This window comes from Conger conger, chromosome 6, assembly GCF_963514075.1.
Source record: "Conger conger chromosome 6, fConCon1.1, whole genome shotgun sequence".
NCBI classification, from domain to species: domain Eukaryota; kingdom Metazoa; phylum Chordata; class Actinopteri; order Anguilliformes; family Congridae; genus Conger; species Conger conger.
Window position 1 is genome coordinate 32,228,594 of NC_083765.1, and position 24,566 is coordinate 32,253,159.

The window sequence follows — 24,566 nt, forward strand, 5'->3', positions numbered from 1 at the left end:
TTGAAAAACATTCTTTAATTGGTTCACAGTGTTTACATGAACAGTCAATTTTTGATTATAAAAATATGTCTGAAAGTGAACAATTGGTAACACATTCACAATGGTCATTCTAAACTGTAGGCAACACAACAACAGAGGCATCTTTGGATGAATTTCCAAGGCAGGCTAGTCTCCATCCAGGACCTTCCTGATCATAACACACATTTCCACTTGACCTCAGGAGAGAACCTATTACAGAAGCACGGCCTTTGACACCCACAGGAAGCCTGTTATACACAGTATAATTACCATGTAGGCATGTTATATATTGTTTTTATTATATACAGTCTTATTATATACAGTTCTTATTTTAAAACTTTTTTTTTGCTATTTAATTCATAAATGCTTACAATGAAAGGCAAATCCGCATTAAAAACACATATCTACAGTAGATAAGAAAAATATCCATACTAAAGCAATTAGAATTTTAATTGCTTAACAAAGGCAGTATAATAGATGAATGAATATATTATTTTCTGACAAGAATAATCTGCAACCCATTACAGATAACTGTGTCTATAGTTCAAAATAATGGTATCACACTTACTGAAACAGTAACAATAAGTTAAAAAACCAATTCATGAACTTCTTGGATTTGCTTTCTATGTTTCGGACACGGTCAAAGACAGAAATGCATTGTCGACACAAATAAATTCAATATATAAAAAAAATATCAGAATGACATCAAGTGGTTGTGTGCAAATTACAATATTTAAAATGAAGACTTGTGATGCAATTACAATACTTATTTTTTTAATACGGTTTTTTTATATTAGAGGCAGAAATGAAGGAGTGTATTGAGTTCAGTGGATTTCCTCAGGGGATTAATATTTGGAGTTGATACATAAACATAAACCATATGATGTGTCACTACAGAAAAGTTAGATCTAAGACATATTCAATGTGATATCCTGAACTGTTTATATGATTTGAAATGCCATGTTCAAATGATTCTGGAATAAATACATGCTTTAAAAAGGACACTTTCAGTATGTCAACCATTTTAAATCCTACACAGTGTAAACTTTGTTTGTCCTTTCTTTACAGAAGCAACACATTATCGGCATGCAGACTAACAGCTACTGCAAAACCTTTGGTTTTTCCAAGAGCACCTTTTTAATGTTCAATGCAAGTGTCTTGAATACAGATAATGATGATATTAGATAGTCTAAAGAATCCAAAAGATAAGGGCACTTCATTGTGCACTTTTATACAGAAGAATACCTCACATATACTTACTCTTCAAGCTAAACATAATTATAGCCTTTTATAACATTTACAGTAAATTTGCCAACAGGGGGCAGTGCAGGCTGCTGTGGGATACTAAGCTTTTCTACAGTGATCAATACCAAATACTTTCACAGGTATAGGGAATTTCATAGTTCAGTACTAACATGCACAAAATTGCTATTTAATGAGCTTGGACTAAAATAATTGGATAAGGAATGTGCAATGTGTCCTGGGGAGAAGGAAATGAGAATTTGCTGAATGGGCCATGCACTAATAAGCAAGTAATAGTGCTCATATATTTTGGGATGTTTTTGTTTCCTTCTTTCAGAAGGGAAAAGGTGATACTGTCTTAATGTAGTTTGAGATTTTTGCACATAATGCTCCCACTGTAAACTCTAGGTGGACATAAGTGACCGCTCAGTTAACTGTAAACCGAAATCAGAGAAAGGTTGGCGTAAGAGGCCAGGACAATTCCTGGGTGTGAAGAAAACCATAACGAATTTTAAAGTTCTGCTGCTTATACATAATATACATTAATATTTAATTTTGAAAATAAAAAAGGTAACTGCTGACATAGAAAGAAAAATACTGATAGAAAAATACTTCTTGAATCAGTTGTAAGCATGCAGTTTTGTGTCAGAGATATAAGGTGCCATAATATGACACTTAATGTCTTTGTGACAACCTAACTGGCTCTTATATGAAAGCAACACATTCATTTACTTCTGTGAATCTTGTTGACGATAAAGCAGGTCCATCAATATTGAAAAGCTTCCTTTAGCCACAAGTTATTATTACAATGCACATTGCGTAATGTTACCTTTTTCATTTAGCTGTGAACACAGGAAATCTGATCTTTTACATTTTCCAGGAGGATGCTTTGGAGTCTGAGGCTATGATAGATGACTTCTGGGAGTATGACAATATAACAGATGAGGATATGACATATGGAACTGAGAGTATCAATCTATGAGAGATGGCTTCTGAGAGTATCATGGTGTAACAGATGGCTTCTGGGAGTATGAGGCTATTAGAGATGGCAATTGGGAGCACTGGGCTGTGAGAAATGGCTTCTGGGAGTATGAGGCTCATGCAGATGGAAACTAGGAGCGATGACAGATTGCAGCTGGGAGTATGGCGCAGAGAGGCGACTGCTGTAAGGCTATGAGACATTGCACAGAGCAGAGCTGCACTACGAAAGTGATCTGATACTCGTGTCCCTGTGCTAGCTGTGACGGCTAGCTCCAGCATATAACTGGTCATACAATCATCCAGGGAAGGAAGGTTAACTGCCCCGGCATTCTCTGCCTCATGACTCAATAGTGACACCTCTGGTAGGTCAGGGCGCAGCAGAATGAAAATTAGTGACACAACACAAGGACAAAATGTACTGGTGTCCATTCTCTCAGAATGACAGAGGATGGGGCAGTGCTTCAACTGGCCTAAAGTCATGATTGGGCTTTTCATATCTGGGAGAAAATGAAAATTAGGAGCCCAAAAGCTGTTTAAAAGTAAATAAACAAGTGAAAGGCCATTGGTCCTGAGATGTTTCACAGTATTAAGAGGATCTGTAGAGGTACAAACACATTGGTCCCACACAAAAAAAATTTTCATACCAACTCTGGTATTCTTAATAGAGTACGTATTGTTCCTATTCGATTCATATAAACATCGAGTTGATTTAACACCATTAGAGTTGATGGAACACAGAAAGTGGAAGTTTGGCAGTATTCTGAAGTGACTAATTTTAATTTAATTCTAATTTTGTATCTATTTGTAAACTAATCTATTTTTGCTTTCTGTTGACATGATCTTGATAAATCATTTATGCAGTAAACCAATGGCATGGACAAAACCAATGGCACTGACTCCTTTCAAAGAGGATCAATTAAATCCCGTATATTAAGACAGATAACTGCAGAGTATATATAAATAACTTGATTGAAAACAGATTTGGTTTAAAAAAAAACAAAAAGAGAAATAAAAGACATATATAAAACTGTATAGAAGCTGCCATTCTGCAAAGAGGCCCAGTAATACACAGTAAATGCAAGTAAATATTGTATGATTTTGTCTTAACAATACCCCCATATGAGGAAAAAAGCTACCCTTTTACCTGTTATATACAACACATTAAACACCTATTTACACCTATTTCTCTTTCTTGAAACAGAGGTGACATAATGGTTAAATAACTATTGTCTGCTTAGTAAATTAATGGGTAACATGTTACAACCTACAAAGAGATATTGTCCATTTAGCTTGTTCAGCTAACTTGACAGCATCAACAGCACATACACAGATGGGACTTGTCCTATGAGGGTCTTTATTAAATTTATGTGAATATATAGGAATATATAGTTAATAATGAATCATTTTCATCTGCCAATAAGTACTTTGAGAGACCTTTTTGGGATTAGCTGCTCAAGGAAGATGTCGGTAATGGAAAAGGTACATTTGGAGGGGCGAGCTTCCAGAAGGTACTTCTTAAAATAACTGGTCAATTTGAGAGGCGTGCAAGACCCTTGTAAGAGGTTTCCTTTGGGAAATTCCAGTCTTATCAAACTAAACTGCCCATGCATTAGTGAGGTGTGTGAGGCTTCGCAGGGCAGGGGGTGTAGAACCACAGCACCCGTGTTTGTGTCACTGGACTCTGAGGCCTGGGCACCAGCAGGAGAAGGCTGTGATGAACCCAGTGACACTTGATGGAAGCCAGATATTAATAAGCAGTCTGTTTCCCGTTTTTCTGTCAGACGTAATTCCTTTAAAGTTGTTCAAAGCTTGTGTGATGTACAATGCTATGAACATGCTGTACTGGCCACGTATTTCTTTTTTTGCAGATCTGGCAACTGCAGAGATTACAGAACAATCCCACAGTCCAGCCCAAAAAGCGTTTTGCAACATTATCAGGACATTGCACAACACCATCTAATACTATAACATCACTGTAACCTAGCCTTAGTCTGTGACATTGAAATATGATAACACTGATTCCACATTTTCAGAAACAGGATGAGAAGGTTATTTTACCTGGGATAACCTGATTTAAACTGACACCTAGACGGACTTGAGTAATGACAGAACTGTACATTCCAAACTACAATGTTACTGATAAAATTTGATCCTTTGCGATAGAAGCTCTTAATCCCATACATGGACCTGCCAATACTGTCAGTGTAACCATATAGCACTCCAATCCTCCAATCCTGAACTCCAGAGACATTTTCTTTCACTCACCACAAAGGAAAACATTTTCACAGTGAGATGAAGGACAAGAAGAGATAAAAAAAATTAAATAAAAGACAATTTCAGCATGTTTCCCCTCCCAGGTTGGGATGGGGCTGCACTGGAATGTTTACCGAACCTTTCCTACATTTCCCAGAATCCCACAGTTCCAGCAACAGGAAACCTGGAAGACTCCTACTCAGTCAGCCCGGACTCTCTCAGGCCGGTCGCCCTCTCAGTCCCCGTCCTGGGAGCCGCGCAGGAAGAGCTCGTCCTGGGACAGGTGTCCGTCAATGCTCTCCAGGTAGAAGCTGCTCCCACCGCTGCTGCAGCTGCCGCTGCTGCCCAGGAAGGTGCCCACGGCCCGGCCCTGCCGGGCGTGACCCACCGCGTCACTGAACACCTTGTTGATCTGCTCCTCGGAGGGCATCCACCAGTCCGGGTTCGAGGCACAATGCATCCGGATGAACTCTGCGGTGGGTAACAGAAGTAAAAAAAAAATGCTAATTGCTAATATGATACCATTTCTCCCCCCCTTACTAAATGGCGGTAAACAGGTTGACCAGAACAGGAAAAGAGTGCTGGCATGCTGCTATTATGGCCCCATGCTGCTATTATGCCCCCATGACGCTTGATATTTACTTAATGAGCAGTGACGACCTTTCAATAATTCCGAAAATGTGCTTACGTTTTTTTTTTTTTAGCTTTTAGCTATGTAACCTTTATTTAACCAGGAATACCTCACTGCAATTAAAAATAAATGTTTCAAGAGTGTCCTGGCCAAGACAGGCAGCATCACAAATAACATGGCTGCAGACAGACATATACAAATTGCAGACAAATAAATTACAGAACATTGAAAATACAGTATGTATAAAGCATTACAACCAAGAAAAAAAAACAATCACAATAGCAAAAACAGGATAGCCATCATTCGAGTACATGACAACGCAAGGGCAAGTACTTAAACATTGACAACCTGTTTTACCTGCTTCCAAATCCTTAAACCTAGACTTATTATAGACTAGACTAGGTTATCCACTGTGCTGTAAAATCCAGCTATGCCAGCTTGACCCGCTTTAGAATTGAGCCAGTCATAAGCTGGTCTAGCTGGATATCAACTGGTCAACCAGAATGGCAAAGCTGATCATAAAGCTGGTCTAGCTGGGTATGAGCTGGTCAACCAGCTACCAGCTGTGTCAAAACAATTCAAGCTGGGAGCTGGTCTGAACTGGTCAACCAGCTAAACCATGTCAAGCTGGGAGCTGGTCTGAACTGGTCAACCAGCTAAACCATGTCAAGCTGGGAGCTGGTCTGAACTGGTCAACCAGCTAAACCATGCCAAGCTGGGAGCTGGTCTGAACTGGTCAGCCAGCTAGCTTTAAAACCTAGCTTGAGCCGTTTTTGCATCAGGGCTCTGTTGTACCAGAGCCTGGTATCAGTGCCCGGGACAGTACCTCTGAGGCAGGTGACCTTGACAGGGTTGAGGGGGCGTCTCTCGGGGCCGGCCTCGCCGGTCTGAACCGAGCGCTTCCTCTTGCCCAGGCCACAGGAGTACTTGAGCTCGTCGGTGGTGAAGACGAAGCGGATCAGGTAGCGCAGGAGCCGACGCCCGTCCTTCTTGGACGAGTTCACCGCCTCATCCCACTGCTTGTTGGTGATAAAGACGGGGTAGTTCCCCAGGAGCTGCTTACTGCCCTGGGACAGGGGGTGAGTGATGGAGTAACAGCGGCATCATCACATCACATCATCATAAAATCCTTGCAGATGGGATTAGAATGAATGTAGAGTAGGGGTGGGGAATCATGGTGGGCCATATCTCTTTCTGGACTTCAGTCAACTTCTGCTCTTAAAGGCATAGTACTGTATGCAGGATCTTTACTTTGAAGATATTGTAAAACTGTAACAGTTTGTGGCTAAATTGTAGTTAGCACTTCTCAGACAGAAAGATCTGTCTTTCAATGTGAGAGGGTGTCCTTCTGGAACTGGTAATGTACAGGACATGTATGTGAGGTGTAAGATCAAAGTGTAGGGTACACGTCTTGTCAAGAAGGACAGGCAAGTAGAGAGAGCGCATTTAAGATGCCGTTACAGAAAAAACACATGAAATTCCCACCTTGTCATATGCTACATGATCCCCTTTTAGGGGAACCTTATGTGCACATGTGAAAAACCAATAAAAAAAAAAACACTATGTGGCTGATCACATTATAACGACATGGACAATGCACATGCTAAGGAGCTTGACTTGGACCTGGAAGGTTGGCAGTTCAAGCCCCAGTGTGGCTTCAATAAGATCATTACAGCTGATCATAAGTAAAGTCCTTAAAGTAAAGTCCTTAAACCCACAGCCACTCCAGGGGGGAATGTCCTCTGCCTAGTCTAATCAACTGGAAGCCACACTTTATAAAAGCATCAGCATCACATATAATTACATGGGTTTTCACATGGGTGTTCGTGGGTTTTCACATGTAATTTCATAGAACTTCACTCATTATACCATGAACATGCTCCAAGTTTCCCAAGTGCAAAGCACATATTTCCCATGTGATTTTAACATTTTAAATTTCACTTGAGATTTGACATGTGGTTCTTTTCACATGGGATTTCCACATCATGTGGATTTTCTGTAAGGGTGCATAGACAGAAGCAGATGGCATTACTATTGTTCCATATTCTATAATTGAATTCCGCATGTGACTGCTTTTTATGTAAAACAAAACTGAAAAATGGTATACGTTTAAAAAAAAGCCATCAATCGCAATGATGGAAATTTAATCACATGGATTTCCATAACTGCTGGTGTGACAGTAATACAGTGATTGTGATAGTCCTACACACATCACTTGTTCACACACAATTCACATGCATTCACATGCATGACCAACTGTGCTGTTTCTCTTTAAAGCCGCAAGCTGCATTTATGCTTTTGGCTACTGTCATATGCTTCCCTGATATTACTGTTGTGTGACAGTCATTTTTCATTAAACATAAAAGTGAGTCAAACTATTTTTAAGAAAAAATGTTGGTGGAGGACATTTGTGGAGATTCTCATTATTAGCTGTCTTACATAACATTACTGTCACCACTCTCAGAAACCCAGTGCATTTGCATGGTAGTTTCAGTTTCAATTGCTTCTGGTTTCACACCAACAAGGGGGTGGATGCCAAGGTACCAAAAAGGGGGAACTTTATACTTAGTCATAACTACCCTCTGGCAAATAACATATTATCTTATAGATATGCGATATACATACTATATCAATTATTTATAGGGAGAATGAGACATATAGTTCACAGGAAACAATCTCACTAACTAGGTCACCAGACATTGCATTGCAAAACAATCCCTCTGATGCTATTTGAATAAAGTATGAATACTTCCCATTTCTGAATCTGAAAATATTAAAAACATGAATTTGGTAATAAAATGAAACTGAATAAAAAGAGCTTAATCTGCCGTGAGACAATAAGAGTTTGCTTCAGTTCTCTCCAAGAGTGGCGGAAATTCATCCATCCAGTTCTCTCAAGCACATTAGTAGAACTGTGAGGAAGTGCCTAAATAGTATTTGTTCATCAGAGATATTTAGATGCACAGGCAGTGGTGGACAGCACGAGGTGTGCGGTGAAATCTGCTGCACATTAAATTCAGGTCAGGTGGATTAACACAGAGATCACAACATCAAAGGGACCGAAAAAGAATGCCTTGTGCTTGACTTCTGTACGCCTAAGAAGAGTGTTTAGTTTCACCCACACAATATCAACCGCTACTCAGAATGCTGGGTAACAAGTACAGTAATGAAAAAGCTGGGGCTTCTAGAAAGTCCCTTCTTTTCCTTCATTCTCATAGTGAAATGACAGATCAGCTAGTAAGGGCAGCATACATTTTTCCCTTTCTTTGTAACATTCCTTATCATCCCGGTGCTGCTTTGCATTGGTTTGGTAAATAGCCCTGTGCTCGGCATTGACCCTTTGGTGATGTCTCTTGTTTTTACTGCTTTGCATGATTTGTTTTTGACTTCTAGAGCAGCACAGGTCTTATTCTCTGTCTCTGTGACACCCGTGAAAACAGCGTTGCCGAAAGCAGACCTCAGACCAGACAGGAGGGTGAGGCTGAATTTTAATGAAACCCCATTCAGAGGACTGTTCTGCATCCCCTGTACCGAGAGAGAGACAGTGGAGTAGAGGCCAGAGCTCAGAAGAACGGGAAGAGTACAGGAGCTTCGGTTGAGAGCCGCGGACAGGTGCACTCATCACATAAAAGCCTGAATTCAATCAACATTTGTCCTGAATTTGAACTTATAAACAACTGCACGTGTTCATTCTCTTCACAATGAACTGAACTCAGGAGAGTTCAGCAATCATCAAAATTAAATCACCAGTACTGTTTTTGCTTTTTTGTGTTTTTTTGTGTGTTTTTTTTAAGAAAATGGTAAAACTTGCATTAATGGAAAATAAATAAGGACAGATGTTGATTGGACCCAGACCAAATCTCTGCAATAGGGATGTTCCATGGGAACCTCTCATCCTTCAGTGAAAAGCAGATCTCAATCAATCGCTTACAGTAGAGTGCTGCGTTTAGTATTTTGTGTCAAAAAAGACAGTCTGGACAATGTCATGCATAGTGGCAGCAAGCACTGCTATGGGACACTGGAGAACACTGCATCTATACTGTACCTCTGTCAGTTGGTCCTCTGGGGATGCAGGCTGCCCAAGCTGGTTGTTGTGCAGAAGGACCCTCTTGAAAAAGTCCAGCACAGTCTGACAGGGAACTGCCAGGAGGCAGGGAGAGAAATGGAAAGAGAATTATGGGTGGCTATTATCTCCAAGCTACTTTGCATTGCATTATAGATGACCACCTATTGTGATGAATGACCATCCATTTTTATCACATAAAAGATTATATGACAAGGATTTCAGAAATAAAATCCTCATAATCCTCATAATGTGTGCAATGGTAACATCCGGTGACAGAAAGACTCTTTCACTGCTAGTACAAGTCTGCCAAAACAACAGCAATGCAATGTAATAAGGTCAGCTGGCTACAGGGGGGCAGTACCTGGCACATTGTCCAGCTTACGCCGTAGCTCCTCGTTCTCCTGCTGCAGGCACAGCACCTCCTGCTCCAGCTCCAGGCAGCGGGGACAGCAGCCCTCCTCTTCCTCCTCTTCCTCCGGCAGGGTGGAGGACGGGTGCCCGTGGGACTCGGAGGGGGCTGGGGAGGTCCAGCCCCCCAGGGTGTGGGCGGGGGACGCAGAAAGGGGGTTTGGGTCCGTGGGCTGGCAGTACTCCCCACCGGAAGAGGGGCCTGGGGCGTGGTTGTGGGCTGGGCCAGGGTGGGTCAGGTAGTTCTGGAGCGACTCTGTGAAGGCCTGCAGGAAGGCAGACGTCTGCTGCTGCTTCCTGTGGGGCGCGTGGTGGGACTCCGGCCCCGCCTCCTGAGTCTTGGGGTCGCCCGATTGGCAGGGGCCCCCCGAGCGGCCCACCCCCGGGTAGGCCCCCTCCTCCTGCTTGATGCGGGACATCAGAGCCGTTGCAGGGGAGCTGAAGGAAGGCCCGGGGTCCAGGAACTTCCCATTGCTATTGAGCAGGGTCAACACCCGACTGCACTGCTGAGCGAACACGTCCAGGATCAGCCTGCTCTCTGCAAGAGACAGACAACAGCAACGAGGAGAGAATGCAGCTTCATGATCCTGATAACGGGCGGTGCTAGGGCTGTCCCAATCGCCATAAATCTGTCATACCGCCGTTTATGAAAATCCACACCATTAAATTTCCATCACTGCGATGATCGTTCTTTCTTTGAAAATTTATACCATTGTTCAGTTTGTTTTATGTATGTTGCCTAGTAAAAGGCAGTCATGTGTGTTCTTTCAGTTATAGAATGAATAACTGCAATAACTGTAATAACTGTAATGGCGTCTGCTCCAGTCTACACATCTCCTAAAATGTGTGTTCTCTCTTCCGCACGCATCTCTCCCCTTCTTGACAGGAGTTGTAGCCTACACTTTGAACTTAGCCGACAGGTTGGCACTAGAATAAAGTTGAGGGAATAGGGAATGAGTGACAGAGTTCTGAATGAGGCCTAACAGTTTTTAAACTGAGCAGTCTACAGTAATCTGTTCATTTTTATTTTATGGTGGTACAAGGACAAATAATGTCAATGTGGAAGAGACAGACTGTACAGATTCAGCGAACAACCTATCCATTTTGTCCTACAATTGTGAAACACTCACTTCTGAATGAAATCCAGAATATTTATCCCACCACCATAGCTATTCTCACTTTCCTTTATTGGAAAAGCAAGGACATAATATACTATGTGCTTTTGAATGAGGAGGTTATTCTGTATGGCTGGCAATGTAGACACCTCTGTTAGCTATTTCCTGAAACTGTACGGAACCACAAGGATGATGTCTAACATGAAATACTAACTGCCCACAACACAATAGCATGTCTTTATTTTTGCCATAAAGCTATTTGTTTTATTCTAATGGAATAATCTTTGTTCATGTATTGTACACAGGTTGTAGGCAGACAGTGCCTGTGTCTGTGAGTGCAATAAAAGACTGTTTATTTAAGAAATCATGGAACTGTATGTTAATGCAGTCACCTAATGAATAATACAGAGGGTCATCATGGTGGTTTTAACCCTGTCATGCATGAATTATTAAAACACAGAGCAATATTTTCCACTGTCTTTCATTACTTTGGAACACGGGTAAAATGATGAAAAAATAAAGCATGATTTTGCAATAAATGTAATAAAAAAACAAAACCATGTCCTAAAACATCTCATATATCAAACATATATATTGCATAGGGTAGCCCTATACAGTACAATAGCATTCTTGCAGCATATCAGCATTGTAAATACCATATAATGTAATGTATTATTTATTTATCGGACTGATGCTTGACAACAGGAAAAAGCATTCCTTATTTAATTGAAAGGATTTGCTCCAGAGGTACTTGGTGTGTCTCCACTTTCCTCTGCCATTTTGAATGTATGCTGTCATAGTTCAAACAGACAATGATACATAAGGACAAGAATCATATCTAATTGTAGGCAAAACTCAAGGGAGTGCATCCATTTTGGCATGTGAACACAAATAAAAATATTCAAAATGGCTTCTAAATATCTCTCCACTCTAGTGGACACCATGCACGAAAGGGTTAAATCTCATATAGTGAGTAGGCTTACATAGCCAAGAAATGGCACCACGAACGCACAGGATATATATTTTTTATGCAATAAGGTGTTACAATTGACTGTGAACTGTGGACTGTCAACCACAGGATTGTCTGTACCAATCAAAACATGTTGCACAGCAAAATGATTGGTTGAAATCAGTGAGTCCCTGATGGCATATGGTAGCCCCACCAATTTTTGGTTTCACTACAGAATCAAAGCCAGCTTGAAAGCTCATCCTGAAAGCCAGAGGAGAGGGGTATCAAGTGCACTGAAGCTCTTCCCTGTCCATGTAATGTTCCTTAACTGTTTTTAAAAGTCTGGGGTGCGTTTCCCGTTAACGGTGTATCTTAGCGCTTCACGAAGACTCTCTAAGGTATACCTTACTAAAGTTGTTTACTTTTCTACGTGTGTTCCCTGAACTATCGCTTTAAGGTTGCTTAAGGGATAGCTTCTACGTGCAACGTTACTAGGCCCATCGACTCGCTTTAAGATCGATTATGCACTCCATGCAGCGACTGTTTGACTGCGTAATGAGAGAAAGTAGTGTTATTTATGAATACAGCACTGCAGGAACTGAAAAATATTGCATTTATCACGGGAACATAATAATAGAATTAAAAACTTACAAACTGAATTATCCAACCGTATATATCATTTTCGCCAAATTATATATACGGTTAGTGATACGGTTTGTGGCTACGCCATCTAGCAATACGCATTCTTTGGCATGTCATGTTTTATTGACATTATTTTAATATCTTTGTCGTAGTGCCTTAAATGACTTGCAATCAGGGTTTATTTGGCAGAAGCATCATCACATTACTGGTGTAATTATTTTGTGAACTATTTTCTCTTATTAGCTGACGTTTTCAATGAAAGCGCACCAACAAGCAAAACGCACATGCACACAGTGCAACAGGACAACCATTGTGAAGCATGGCATTCGCCCAACCAAGGGTAGGTGGTGAATGTGGGTTGCCTTGGCTATATAGGACTGCAGGAACCTGCTGAGAATTCTGAGAGGAAGTATGAGCTGAGACCCCCACACATTCAGTTAAGCGGGAAGCACCGCTCGTGCCCAGTTACTAAGTCTACAAACTTTCTGTCTACTAATAACTCATTCAGCGTGGCCTGCTCTCTGCACACCCCTCCTTTTGCTCAACATGACACAGAAAGATAGGTTGTCATTTAGTGTCTGTGAGCAGGAAGAGAAGCAGGTTACATAGTGTCAGAGATGTTATCAAGTGAAATAAGAAACAGGGTACTTTTTGGATCATTATAGAACATCTGCATAGAGCTCCACAGTTTCTGTCTCTGTTGTTGATCAGTCAGTGGAAACTGATTCGTCAATCACTAAAGCTAGGGACGCACACACAAACACACACACACACACACACACACACACACACACCTACACATTCTGTATTCATCCTTGATGCAATTGTTTTTCAGCTACAATGACCTACAGCGACCTCTTTTTACCCTCTGAAAACTGCATTACTGTATTACTGTATGTTTACTGTTTGATTCTTGCTTTTTATATCATTTAAGTGTGAAACATGCAATCCCTGAAGTCAGATTGGCAGGGAAGCACAGAACTGAGGAGGATAAGTCTGCCTGACACTGACACAGGCTTATCATTCTACCTCAGATCAGGTTTGTTGCACAGATGCAATTATTTTGATGGAAAATCAACTTATCATGATCATTAAATCATTATGACACTATGTATTATTTGGGTAAACACATAAATCCACAACCAGTCCAGCTCACAGCTCTCCAAATCCATGCTATAAACACAATGAAAACAAATCCAGAAGATTAGGTCATGTTTTTGGCTTCTGATGGGATGCAATTTCAATAAGAAACTCCAACAACACCAATCTTTCTCTCTCTCTCGTTCTCTCTCATCTAAATGCACAATGTACAATACTCTGACACACCCAATTAAGCCTGCATTAATTAATAAATGTATTTCAGATACATTTGGTCATTTGCAATGCATTTATGGTGCACACCCACATTAGGAGAAGACAATACTCCCACTCATCTGAGAAAAATAAAAATAAAATAATAATAAAATAATTTCTGAAAATGATTATGAAAACCCCCTTCATAGTTGCATCCATCATGAATTCTTACTAGGACATAGGCATCATTCATCATTAATGTAAGTCATTTTAATCTTCTCTAATATCAATGTATTTTCACTTCAAAATCACATTATGTAAAGTTATCATTAATCGCCATTTAAAAACGATTGACCTTTTTTTCTTCCCCTGCAGAATTTGAGCTATTTCATATTTGAAAACTTATTTTAAGCCAGCAAAACAGTGACCATGCAGTCCACACAGTGCTACATGAGAGAGCTAGTGACAGTCATGAGAAAGATGAATCTCTTGCAACTGGAAAATCTTAGCCAGCACACATCTTATGAACCTAGCATTCCTGGGCTTTGAGGTGAGGCGTGTCCATCGGCATGCATGGAGCCAGGAGAGTGCACACACTTCAGTTTTCACAACTTTGACGGCTTTCCACAGGTCACAGCCCGAGACATGACCTGTGACCCATGACCTGTGGTGAAGCTCTACAGGATGTCTGGTTGTGCCGAGCGTCTAACCATCTGAACTTCACACCTGAGCACCGGGGGGGGGAGTCAGACCCCTGTAATTTAAACCCACCCAACCATGCATACAGCTGAACCAATGAGTGCATTCTCATTATGAAACTTTGGTGATCAATTTCTGTTTACAGAGCTTACAGAGGCAGGATGCATGGGATGTCCCCAGTGTGCTTGTATTGTGTTGTTGAAGTGTCACAGTGATTCTATGTGCAGTCCAGCAACTGGGCTTGGGTAAAGACCTTCACTGGAATGATGAAGGGTCTCTGTTGGAAAACATTGCTGATGTGTACATGGGTCTCTGGTAGATGATCCCCAGCCAATTACAATAAATGGAAGTATACACAATTGACAGACGTGAATAGGCCTCAAGGCTTCACTGAGAAATATAGCTCAAAGAGCTGCAGTAATTAAGGTGGGGATCACTGCTGTTTCATTAATACCAATACAGACACACACATAAAGATTACACACTGCATGTGCACACTTTTAAAAAGGCAAAAATATCAGAAAATGATACTCATGATTAACACTACAAAAACTGTTTCTGTTTATAAAAAACCTCACAGGTATTCTCTGCTCTAGATGGGCCTCTGAAGTTATGTCTTTGTACCAAAATTAGACTGTGTTTGTGACCTGGTTTACAAACAATAATGAAGTTCTGTCTGTATGAAACACTACTGCAGTTGTAAATAACTATAATGAAGACAACCTGGAGTCTAAAGCCCTCAGTTAATCTGGATGTATACATTTACAAATGTTTTCTTGAGGGAAACTGAAATCAAAAATCTAGATCAAATAAAAAAAATAAAAACTTGACTTCAAAAATGGATGTTATTCATTTTGTAATTTCTGTAGATCTTACTGTAGTACCTGCATGTGTGTGTGTCTGTGTGCATGCATGCTTTTTCAACCTTGCTTTTGTCAGGTTTTATTTCTATACAGTTATAGCCATGACAGACCTCACAGTGCTAATAATGCTCATTTATATTGACGATTTTAAATAAGCAGGAATATTAATATATCCCTAATATTGAAACATGTAATAATATAATAAAAAGATAATTCACAATGACTTAATGATTTACAAATTATATAATGCATTCCTACAAACTTTAAATGGAACACATTATAGTTCAGGACAGAAGTTGTTCAGATTCAAATGAGGCAAACATTAAAATAATGAGATGGCAAATTGTGTACATTACCATTTTGCACTGAGAGCAAGCTTTTTCCAACTGAATAAAAGTTCAGTGAAAATAAAGACAGGCAACAAACAGTATGATACTAATTACAATCCAATCTCAGTATTCTACAAACCCATTAAATTCATATGACATATGACATGAGCAGACTTCCATTGCAATTGTAGTGAAAAAGGTTCTGCTTTTTTTCTGCTTTTTTCCAGACATAAAAAATATATATATTTTCACCATCAAAGAAAACAGTGAGATTCTGAATAAGAACCCCGGGGCTGAATTGCTTATGGTGGAGGTCGTGTATATCTTTGCTGCACAGGCTCTGTTTTCCTCCCTACCCCCTCCCCCTCTCCCTCCCTCTCTCTCCTTTTCTCCATTCTCCTCACTTTCCTGATCTCTGCCACATCTCTATAACGAGATAAGAGACACACAGCTAGAAAACACAAGGAATAAAACTGTTCAAATGTTCCCCAGCAAACATCAGGAAGACAGTACAATGTGAAATAATTGAACAAAAGAAGCCTTCAGACTCCACCACCATGAAAGCTGAATACTCCCCCCAGACCCCACCCCCTGGTTAGTTTCATGCTGCAAAAGTAATGCTTTCGCACAAAGCCATGGCTGCCTTGTGTGTGATGGACAGGTCTGTGTTTCAGGAGGTTTGCCGTTCAGTGACAGACACGGCGGTAAAGACGTATTCATATGTGCGCGTACGCGCCTGCCCGCTGAGACGTGCCTGGTATTATTCCACCTCTTGACGGCGCACAGAGAGAGAGGCTCATAAAATTTCATTAAAGATGACATGTTCTGGGAGAGGGAAATATATCGCAGCCATTTATTTTAATCACGACTCTTTGGAGAAGCTTTTAAATGCAATTTGCTTTATTGCACTGAATTCGGAGAGGCGGTTATGCATCTTTCCCCATATTCCAGGGTAGTAAATTAAAAAGATTGCACCCCCCCAATTACCCCCCCCCCCCCCCCTCCCCGCCACACAGTCAGAGACTGACGTGAATATACTGTCATGCAGAAATGCAGACACAAATTCAATCTACTGCAGATACAAAGACAAATCAACATATTTAAACATAAATGGCAGAACAAACAAAGGTGCACATGCAGACATACACACACAAGCACACACAAACACATGGAGAAACATACGCACAGAAACACGCAAGCACACACACATGCATGTGCAAGCTCTTTCACACACACAAACACAAGCGATCATGCACACACACATACATACGTACACACGCACACACTCACTGAGAGAAACAACCACGCACACAAAGACACACGCTTTTCCACCCCAACGACAAATCAAGGGCGATTGTTCTCATCTCTAATTCTGTGCATGCACAGTCTTTGTGCTGGACTGGAAACACTGCCACCTCCCTCCCCTGTTCAGCCATATTACCTTAGAGTTCAATCTCTCACATCTCAATGCTACGGCCTTCTTTGGGAAAAACTAAAGCTTTGCCAAGGTGTACGAATCAATTAGGAGACAGAAAAGAATAGTTGCTTTTGACAGACAGAGGGGTCAGGGTCAGTTACTTTTGACACCCAGACCAGTCAACTCAACTCAAATCTCCAGACTCACTCTATCAGGCTATAGTAAGCAAATACGTAACCTAATGACATATTAAAGAAATGGTTGCATGAAAAAATCATTAGCATAAATAAAGGGAATGCAGTTATTGTCTTCAGATAAACTGAATGCTGTAGAAATATTGTGTGTGCATGTCTGTGTGTTTGTGTGTGTTTGTATCCAACGGGCATATGCTTTAATAAATGTGATTCTGCTGAATGAGCCCGGAGTGAAAACAGAGTTTTCCTCCAGAATTACATGGTGCCATGACCCTAATAGCAACACCTGACCACAACGCTTTGGAAGAACAGATGCCCTTTTCTCTCGAAGCTGGGCACCAAATATAAGAGGTAAGGGACCTTTTGAAAGTCGTGTTCATTGTCTGAGACAGCATATGTCTCCTATCCTGTTGTGCCTGCAAGGCTTACACCAACTGGACCTTGAATGAGGCTTTTGGTTTTTGGAATGTTAAGTAGCCTGGTTCTGTTGAGAATCCTCCAAGTGCTATGGTTATAGTCTATCTATGTATCAAAGCATCTATGGAAATGGATGTTTCTGTTGGTGAGCACTCTGTTAGGTAGAAGGGTGCTCTGAGAGATACAGGATCTTGGTGACAGTATAAAAGGTTACTCTGAAAGGCACAGCTCCATTAGTGGTTTTTCTGAAAGGTATGGACTAACAACGGAAAGGTTTTAAGGGAACTTGTGCATGCTAGAAATAATTTTTCTTGGATGCTGAACGTTCACTTGACTTGTTTGCAAACTTTGTATGTACTTGTGAAGCAATCATCTACTGCACACCCACATCCAAAGGGCAATCCAGCCTTTTTATAGTCCAAGTCTGAAATATTTGCAACCAATACACTTGTGATGACTCAATAGTTCTGAGCCCTGCTGAAAATAAAACTCGAGCAAGGTTTTGAAACAGCTGGTAGCTTGTTGACCAGTTCGACCAGCCCCCAGCTCGATGTGGTTTAACAGCTCCCAGCTTGACATGGTTTGACCAACTCAAGCTATGTTTTGAAACAGGTGACGATAGCCCAACTCAGACAAGCAACCAGCACTTGCTGGTTGATCCACTCATACCCAGCTAGACCAGCTTAATGACCAGCGTGACCATGCTGGCTGACCAGCTCATACCTTCGAGCTGGCCAAGCAGGCAGCTGGATGTTACAGCAGGGATTTAGGGAGAGCATTAAAACCGTGGGGTGGATAGACTACCAAAAAACAAAGGAAAGGTTATTTGGGTTCATAGAAAGAAAATGCAAAACTCGTAATGCCCAGTTTCCAAAACTCATAAAAACAAACAAGCTAAACAGAGCACAGTGTGCAATCCTCTGACCTTCCCACTGTACTGCCTCATTGCTGCTTCCTCAGCTAACTAGGGGATGCTAGTGAGGAACAGGACCAATATAACATGATGTTAGGATGATGAAACTGTTTTAGTGCCGAGTCGGACCCTCAACCTTGTACAGAACAGGCTGTTTTAGAGGGAGAGGGTCCATCCCAACATCCCAGCAGCAGATGAGCTAGAACAAAAGCAAAGATATTTCATAGTGTTGCTTTTTCAGTTGTCCAAAATAAAATTTTCCATAGAAAACCACAATATCCCCGATGCCAGTGGTAAGCAACCCTGTTCCTGGAGATCTGCTATCCTGTACGTTTTCACTCCAACTCTAACAAAGCACACCTCATTCAACAGCTAAAGAAACTGCTAATTAGTAGTAGTAGTCAGGTGTGCCAAATTAGGGTTGAAATTGAAACCTACAGGATAGATCCCCAGGAACAGTGTTGGCTACCACTGCTCTATGCCCTGACCTGAAGTAGAGGCAAAGACATCATCACATCACTACTAGAGCAAGGTATTATTGTCCCCACTTCTGTTTTACCAATAAAGAAATCCACAAAGGGAAGGAAAAAAAATAAAGGCACATACTGTTTTGTATAGGATCTCAGAGCTTTTATTTGTAAAAATTTTTTTTATTAAACTTTACAATTTACTGCTAGCCTCCACCACAGAGGAAGGCTGTAAGACTGATTCCATTGTTTTGTTGACTGCCCAGGCTCACAAGACTTCTAAAGATAAACTACAGTTTTTGCAAGTCATGGCATCTTAAGGCAATCACCTCTCTGCAGATGACTACTTCAAAAGACCTACTACCATGACTCAAATGAGAACTCTTCCTGACATGGCTGGCTACCATCAATCATCATTGGATCCTAGTCTATGCATCAATGTTTAAGTTTTGTTTAGGAATGACAACGCCATAGAACCGCTACAGTGGACGCTGGATGTAGAAGAGGCTTTTGAAGCTACAAAGGAGTTGCTGCAGACCTGGCCTTCTAGACTATAAAAGCCATTCACTCTTTACAGCCACAAAAAGGGAGTATCTTCTTGCTCAAAGGCATGGTGATAAGCACATCCTATGGGCTATTTTAGCACACAGTTCAACGCTGTTTCAGCTGGCTTCTCTTCCTGTTTCAGATCTGTTGCAGCTGTGTAGGAGTGTAGGAGTTCCCCATTCTGTAGCCAGTCTGTAGTACTATCTTTATGTCCTGTCCTTAACCCTGCTTACCTCCTGCTGACTTCAGAAGACAGCGACTACATAGCTACTGCTGTCACTAAGTCCAGCCCTGACCTCACAGACCTGCCCATACAGCTCATATGATTTTCATCTCTGATGGCTCCTGTTATAGGATTCCTGATGGTTGCCTAGTTTTAGGATATTCGGTTTGCCTCACTCCCTTTGGGAACCTCAGTCAAAATGGCCGAATTGGTTGTTCTCACAAGGGCCTGCGTTTTAGCACAAGGTATTACAGCAATTATAAAATCTATCTCATAGGCGCATCTATCACCTCAAGATGACATCCCCGGAGAATGTGTTAGCTGGTGCTGCTGCCCCCTCTTCCAGACCAACATGCCCCCTTTTCCAGACTGACATGGCCTCTCTTTCAGACCAACATGCCCCCCTTCCAGACCAACACGCCCTCTTCCAGACCAACATGCCCCCTTTTCCAGACCAATATGCCCCCTCTTCCAGAGCAACATGGCCCCTCTTTCAGAGCAACATGCCCCCCCTTGCAGACCAACATGCCCCCTTTTCCAGACCAATATGCCCCCTCTTCCAGAGCAACATGGCCCCTCTTCCAGAGCAACATGGCCCCCCTTCCAGACCAACATGCCCTCTTGCAGACCAACATGTCCTCTTCCAGACCGTCATGCCCCCTCTTCCAGACTAACATGGCCTCTCCGTTCAGTGAAATGATCTTTCGGGAAGCGGTTGATGACAAGGGAAAGAGTAAGTGATCATCTTCCGGGTGCCCATTGCACACAGACAAGCCACCGCACTCACAGGACAGCCAGCTGGTTGCACCCAGGTCTGTTGCCCTACTTTGCTTGCATGTTCCATGGTTTGGCACATGTGAACAAAAGGGGGATGGTAACCACTGCACAGTGAGAATGGTTTGCCCCACATTTCAGCTCAATACCATGATGTCTGTGTCACGTGTAAACAGTGCAGCGTAGGAAATACACAAAACCCAAAATTCAGTGCATCCACCCCCTTCACAGTGAGCAAAAGCCAAGATCTAGCTGTCTAGTGGGGTGGAAATCTAGGTTGGAGACATTTCGACAAACTGTAAATGGTCTCGGTCAGCCCTAATATAGCTCAGGTTTTATCTGAATATAGCCTGGCTACATCCTAGTCAATGAGAAAATGTTTCAGCCAAATGTAGCCAGGTTTTCACATCAAAGATGCTGAACAACAGTGTATTGAGCATGCATATAGAAGACGAAGGTATTACTTAGTTTTAACTGTAGCACCTGGAAAAAGGGAGGAGATTTTATATAATGAAATAATACATACTTTGCATTGAGTTATCTATACACAAGCTATAGTTAAATGCAGTATTGGGACAGTGAAAAAATCTTTGTTGTTTTGGCTCTGTACTCAAGCACATTGGATATGAAATGAAACAATGAATATTAAATACAAGGTTAAAGTGCAGAGTGTCAGGTTTCATTTGAGCATATTTACATATTTACGGGTGATCTGAGTAGGAAGCCCTGCACTCCACTACAAAAATTCTGTCATACATTTGCAATACCTTTGCTTTTTTGCTTTTAACTGTATGCTTGAAATAGGGACATACACAGATCAAAACAACTGCACATCCTTGATATCAGCGTGAAGCTGAGGATGAACTGAGCAGAGAATTAGTTAAAATTCAGTCATTTTATGTGGAGTTCAAAATCATGAGAGAAAACCAAAACCAATAATCCTTGAATGCAAGTATAAAGTACACTGCGTTCTTAATTCTTGAGTTTGAGGGGTAGAATTGGGTGCTTTGAACAGTTTGAAACTGTCAACATATTTCAGTTGCAGGGCACAGTTTTTTCCTCATTTTTTTTTCTTTGCCTAATTTGAAGTATTTATTTATTTTTTTGCCATAGACTTGTTTTTTCATGCTGTCTCCAAAATATCTAGTCATTAGGATTTTATTACTTATCTGGTGTTATAGTTCATCAATAAGTACAGTGGTTGTTACCTTTCTAACTGGAGCACGTTCTCAGACGATACCACAATGCTGCCGCGAAACAGATGAATTGCTGCCGCGATGTTTAAGAACATAAAGGACATGTGTGTGTGGGGTTATGTGTGGTCTGTGTTATGCATGCAGTGCTGATTGAGCTCTGAATTTACTCTAACAGTAAGGATTGTGTTTTTCTTTTACTTTGAAAGATTAATTTAATCCTTTATTGTTCATTCTGTTATAAGTGTTATGATATTCTTGGCTTTCAATATTTGCATTGTAAAATAATATTAACCAATAATAACTACCTATTAAGGTAATTCTCACTGGTTTTAAACTGCAAAATATTTAAGTACAGTACAGTGCTTTACCTATACACATAATGATGTGAATCAACTTTGCCTAAGATACACTGCATTCTTCCTGCCTGGATTTGATTTTCTGAAATTATTTTGAAAGAGCCTCCTGCTAAATTCACAAGATGAGCCAGTCATGGGCGGTAATAGGGAGCAAAACAAGTTGAGCTCACGAAAGAACAGACAGAGTGTACAAAAGCAGTGAATCACAGGATATCGCTTGAGGAAGATTTGTTCCCCTCAGCAGACACTGGGCAAAGACAACACATTTATCTTCATACAAGAGCTTTCATCTCATGTTCAGCTATTCCCTTTCACAGTCAACACTGTAGTCTCAATCAATTTTATCACTTCGAACCATCTGAAACAACCCTGCTCAAGATAAGATCTACATTGAAAAGTTTGAAGCTCTGTTCAAGCCTTTCAAAACCCAAGTGGTTGTAAAAAAACCAACATGGTTTTGCAAGTATATTGGCAATTAAATCAGTACTACTTTACCAATAATGTTCAAGTGAGCAAAAGCCAAATTCTAGACGTATTATAGATGGATGGAATTCCAGGCTGAGAGATATTTTGACATAAATGGATGAGGTTAACCTCAATATAGCTCAGTTTTTACCGGAATAAGACTTTGCTACATCTGACTTGGCCAGAAAACTTTTACTTTTCAAGTACCACATAAAGCCCGGTTTTCACTTGAATGCTGATGGCATTTCACCAGCGTTTCACTATGAAAATCCTCACTGGCGTGGGGCTGTATGCACCGCACATTACTCTTGGTTCTGTCTAACAGCACCAGAAATACCATCGGCTCACTGAATTCGAACATGGTTCTCATGAAAATCATCTTCTTTGGGATGAACAATTTTCCCCCAAGTCCAGAAAGGGACACTGACCCAAAATGGCTTCGATGGAACATGAAAGAACCCACAACCAACAAAGGGTGTGGAGAGAGGAAGGAGCCAGAGCAAGCCACTGAAATGGCAAATATTTATCAGCAAAAAAAAGTTTCTTCATATTACACATTATACCACACTGCATGCCTCTACAAAGGTCACCACAAGAATGATAACTGGAACTGGAACCAAAGATTTCAGCATGACAAAGGAGACAGAAGATTAGTGGTCCAACAGCAACAGTGATTAGCTGAACTTGAGCCAATGTTATTGTCAGAATTGAAGCAGACTTCCCGGAGCAGGTAAGAGCATGTAATGGCCGATAAAATGCTTTTGGGTATTACATATGTTTGAATTACAATAAATTACATACCCAAAACAATACCCAGGTATTCACAAGTAGGCAGAATGTGAAAGTCCACTCTAGAGCTACCCAACATACCATTTAGCAGTGACCTCAAGGAAGTTATGACACAGGCTTCTAAAAAACAGCGAATTTATATGCCAAAGGATTTATTAACAAAAGGTCTCCCATATTTAACTGACAGGACCTAGAAAATAAAGTATGGTACGCATTTGCCATGAGACAAACACAGTCCTCCCATTGTTACTTTGTTGAGAGTTTTACCAGAGAGAAAGTTACTAATAGTCTGGAAGGCCTATTCTGTACTGAGAATGTTTCAGCAGATAAGATAGGGGATAGAAGTACAACATAAATACGTAAACTAAAGACAAATAAGGCAGTAGGCCCTGATGGCATATACTCATGGACACTCAAAGAGTTAGGTGAAATCATCTATAAACCACAGGCAGGTATTTTTAGACAGCCTTTAGAAACATGAGAGATCTTGTATGACTGGAAGCAAGGTAATATAATACCAATAAATAAGAAAGGGGACTGTACTGATGCAGAAAACTTAGGACTGTCAGTTTAACTTGCATCTGTAAAATACTGGAATCTATCATGTTGTAATTATTTAGTGAAAATAACAACATGCCTGACAAAGATTTTGGCATTCTTTGTGGAAGCTACTTATTTGATTGCAGCAAGGCCTTTATTATTAAATCATTCTGTTTCTACAAGGGAAACACTTGAGACCGAGGTCTCTTTCGCAAGTGTGCCCTGTGCAGCACGGAGAATAACTAAAACAGCAATACGTGCAGAATTAGGCAGAATATTAAGACTAATAATAACTCAAATAAATAATAGCACAAAAAGGAAACCACAGAAAAAATTAAAAAACAGCTGACCCTTAAAAACAATTACATGTATCCAAATAAAATCATAATTAAAAGAAATTTAAAACGGCTCCACCAGCACATCCAATTTAAAAGATTTTTGTAAAACTATGCATTGAAACTAAAGGCAGCCTTATCTAATTCAGAGTGAGTGTAAGGAATCTGTAGATATGTAATCAAGGTATCCAGTGTTTGACTTCCTAAAATAGATAAGATGGGAGCTTGTTTAATTACTCGTAGATAAAAACATTGAGGAGTGGCTTAAGGTATTATATATTTAGATTTGTAAAAGCATTTGATAAGGCATCACATGAGAGACTCATTACCACAATGAAGACAGTAGGAATTACAGGAGATATTTCAGAGAGTTACATTTTTGATACAAAACTTGGAGGTTTAGCTAACAGTTTGGAAGCTATGAAACAGCATCCAGAAGTGGGTG

General features: G+C 40.8%; 1 protein-coding gene across 1 annotated transcript in view; it reads right to left on the reverse strand.

The window, feature by feature from the left end:
- The window catches only part of LOC133131059 (BEN domain-containing protein 4-like), a 27,857-nt gene continuing 3,291 nt past the window's right edge, over positions 1-24,566 (reverse strand). The window contains exons 2-5 of the mRNA XM_061246161.1: positions 9,553-10,137; positions 9,171-9,265; positions 5,952-6,192; positions 1-4,965 (exon numbers count right to left, since the gene is read on the reverse strand). Coding sequence (XP_061102145.1) covers positions 4,730-4,965; positions 5,952-6,192; positions 9,171-9,265; positions 9,553-10,137 — 1,157 coding nt within the window. The 3' untranslated portion in view covers positions 1-4,729. The remainder of the gene's footprint in view (positions 4,966-5,951; positions 6,193-9,170; positions 9,266-9,552; positions 10,138-24,566) is intronic.